General features: G+C 28.3%; 1 protein-coding gene across 1 annotated transcript in view; it reads right to left on the bottom strand.

Moving 5' to 3' along the window:
- Positions 1–2,696: 2,696 nt before the first annotated feature.
- The window catches only part of LOC108765351 (acetylcholine receptor subunit alpha-like), a 67,088-nt gene continuing 65,869 nt past the window's right edge, over positions 2,697–3,915 (bottom strand). Inside the window, exons 8-9 of the mRNA XM_018514027.1 lie at positions 3,492–3,660; positions 2,697–2,746 (exon numbers count right to left, since the gene is read on the bottom strand). Of these exons, the coding sequence (XP_018369529.1) occupies positions 2,711–2,746; positions 3,492–3,660 (205 nt within the window). The 3' untranslated portion in view covers positions 2,697–2,710. The remainder of the gene's footprint in view (positions 2,747–3,491; positions 3,661–3,915) is intronic.

The raw sequence follows: 3,915 nt of genomic DNA, 5'->3' as shown, positions 1-3,915 counted from the left end.
CGGCTGCTGCCTTGCTGTGATTGGTAGAATGATAGTCGGGAGTCCGAGTCAGTAGTCGAGTCAGAGTCGGGAGTCTGTGTGATTACGGCTTAACGCTGAACCTCAGGAGCGTGACAAATACATTAGGCCCGTATCTTCCATGAAATTTTTAATTATTTAGCAAAACTTTTTTTGCTAAATAATTATTACATTTACAAATAATAACTTTTATATTTATGAATTTAACGTACAAAAATTTATTATTAAAATATTAAATTGTGTAAAGTAATTACACAGTGATAATCATAGCACATACAACCATTTACTTTATTAGAAACCTTATTTCTTATAATTCATAAAGAAATAAATAACATCATTTTTAGAAATATTAATATTTATTCCCTAAAGTTTAGATGATATTTATTCTTTTTCACTGTTATAACTTAATTAGTACTTAACGAAAAATAACTTAATTATAATGTTTTGGAAAGCTCTCGAGATGAGCTGTAAGAATGTGCAATGAGAAATAAGGGGTTCCATTTAAAAAATTAAAGGTGACCTTTACGTGACCTTCAGAGGACTATCCAAGGTCAAATCGATGGCACCATCTTATGTCCCCCTTGGAGTCAAACAATTTTTGTCTGAAACATTTTTGTCTATTGGATTTAGTTTTCGAGATATTTGGCTGGATCATTTAAAATGGGACACCCTGTATAACTGTTGTATGACATGTAACTAATATGTACGTTTCATGTTATACAGTAGTTATATACTTGTTTGATGTAAAACAAATTATTAGTGGAATTTATTATATTTGTAGAAATCTAAATAATAAGTAAAAATAATGGAACATTAATCAATAAGAAAAAACATCTTTTTGATTCATAAAATATTGTTACATTCCTACAAAGACAATGGTTTTATGCGTGTGCTTGCAAACGTGCAAGTAGAGAATACATGCAATCTGTTCACCGAGTGATTAGCTTTTACCTATGGATTCGTAGATAAGAATCAATCGCTCGGTGAGCAGACTACATTCTAAAACCCATCGAAAAGAGAATATTGCTTATTTTAGTTAACAAAGGAACTGTACAAAGAAACTGTAAAAACTATACGTAGAACATATAGTATATATTATAATAAAATAAATAATATAGAGATTAATTATGTCGACAATTAATAATATAATATAACATTAATCTAACCTGCAATAAGACCCGTTTCTACCAATATAGATTAACTTTAATCTTAGTTCAACTTACTCTTTATCTTTTTCTAATTCTGAGAACTGAAAAAAAATGAAGAGTTAGTTAAACCAAGATTAAAGTTAAACTATATTGGTAGAAACGGGCCTAAGTGTTTTAAAAATACTAAACTGCTATTATTAAGGAGTTGAGCATTAACTTTTTCGAGTGGCGTCTGTTTTACTACGTTGTGATCGTCCATCGATCAATTACAGTGTTCGGAAAAAGCATAAAAACTCTAGGTACTGGTCGCTGTGTGATTGGCTGTGGTCAAACGAGACATACCCAATTTTTTTCTTAGAGTGAAAACGTGAAAACTGAAAAATTGATCTTTCCAATATCTTCAATGATAATGGAGACAGAAAAAGAGAGATCAATTTTTCACTTTTCACTACTGGAGTAGTGACACTAATAGTAAAAATCCTGTACTTCTGTAGTGACATTAATAATCTATAGTGACGCGAATTTATTCCTGCACTAGTAGTAACACTAGTAGTATATTTTTATGCGATTATTACTTTTCTTTGCAAGGTTGGAATAAAAGAAGACTTTCAAAATGGGAATACAAATAGTCTCAATCTAGAGTAGTTGTAAATATGTTGTTGCTTATTATATATTTTTGGTAATACAAAAATCCATATGAATTTTGAAATATCAAAATTTTTCTTGTATATGTAAAATTGAAAATCTTTTGAGAGAGAAGTATGCCCAGTAAGATAATAAAAGAAACTTGTATGAACATTTTAACACCCAAATTTTTATTTGTATATGTAATATCTTTAATAATAAATAAATATTGCATTTTTAGTTTGGCACTTTAATTTTTCTTAACGACGCGTTTCTTTAAAAATCTTTAACACATCAATTTTACAAGTCATTTAAATGTTTCTAGCACTATTAATCACTAATTAATATCACATTTCCTATTAATTTTGCAACAACTGTTTCCCTCGAATATTTACCGAAACGAAGTAAGCGAAATAATTTACCAATGGCTACGTTAAGCAGAAAATGCAACTTTACAACCGTTGTAAGATTTTTAATATGATTGACTAGTTATCGCTATTACCGCGTATTAGGTCTGAGACTTAACTTCAAAGAATTAAATAAAAAATTAATAGTTGCGGATAAAATGTAACTAAATAAAGTTTAAAAAAAAGTTAAGAGTTTAAAATGTAACTAAGTTAAGTTAAAATTAATTAAGTTTTTAACTAAACTTTTATCTTTTTAACTTAGCACACCCAACCCTGATTTTTAATATAATTGGCTCTTGCCTTTAGACTTTCTTGGATCTGAAATGTACAACCCAATGATAATGAAGAATTTTACATCAGTTGCACAGCTTCTTTTTCAGCTGAACGTATTCTTCGTCGCACTAGCGATGTATATAATTGTTGGCTCCAAAAGATTATCGATGCACAAATCCACAGCACCGTCTCATCACCAAATCAGTGCGATCATTTAGTTACGGATTAAGTAGAAAATACCTAATCAGCCACTTTTTTGTCCTTTCTTTTCATTACCTGTAATTTAAAACAACAAACAATAGAAATAATGTCCACTATGATATCTGTGAGAACGCTACTCTCCGAGGAGATTCATGCTAGCATGGTATACGTGAAATCCGAATTCGATTCTCGACCTAGGTAATATTTTTCGCAATATCTGTATTACATTAGCGAAATTGGATCTAAGTTATTAGCTGTAGATATAATCACCTCATAAAAATAAATAATAAGAAGGTATAATAGACTAAATAATCAATTATAATATAAAAACGAACTATTGAGTAAACAAATAAAATAAATAAATAAATTTCGAAAATTCTGTTATACATCAACGGAAAAATCGAATTTTTAATAAACAAATTTTTAATTTTTATTGCTGATTAGATATATTTCATTCTGATCTGATCCACTAAAATTTTTGAGTATATAGAAATTAATTTTTAATTATACTTCTAAAATGAAATATTTAGAGATATATTAAAATATAGTGTAAAAAACAACTCCAAATTAAACTTTATTTCTCTATTCTCTGTTTAAATTTAATTAAAATATAAAATTTTTGTTTTTCGAAAATTATTTGCTTGAATTTCTAAAATAAAATATCTAATTTCTCCATGAAATTATAACAATAAATTGGAACGATAAGATGAACGATTTTCTCAATAAGGAAATAGGTCAAATGAATTATATTACTGAAATACACATAAAATATAATATACAAATACGATATAAGAGAATGAGTCATCAATGAATTAATTACCTTCTCTCCACTGTCGCATGGCAAGTAAAATACCAGTATCGTGAGGAATGATATGCCCATGCAGGGTATTATGAGGTTAACGGTGTAGAATAGAGTTTTCCTCCTCATCGTTATATAGAAAGTGATGTCAAGGTAAGGCTCGTCACAACAAGTGTAGTATCTTTCATGTCTGCAATTACATATCTATATTTTACTTAACAATCGCTTCGAATATATTAAATATTAAAAATATACCTTCTTCGGATCTATTCAGAATTAAAATCGAAATTATTAATATTATTGATGATTAGAGGAAGGTCATCGATACCGATATACCACTTTGATTTTAGACAATATTGATTAAACAAAAGGTAAAAATACATCTTCAAAAACATAAATACAAAGTAAAAAGTGTCTTCTATCAGATAGTATAAACAATTTTTAT

The sequence above is a fragment of the Trachymyrmex cornetzi genome, unplaced genomic scaffold (genome assembly GCF_001594075.2).
Source record: "Trachymyrmex cornetzi isolate Tcor2-1 unplaced genomic scaffold, Tcor1.1 scaffold485, whole genome shotgun sequence".
Taxonomy (NCBI): domain Eukaryota; kingdom Metazoa; phylum Arthropoda; class Insecta; order Hymenoptera; family Formicidae; genus Trachymyrmex; species Trachymyrmex cornetzi.
The sequence above is the reverse complement of the archived record's forward strand: the minus strand, read 5'-3'. Positions and strand labels throughout refer to the sequence as shown.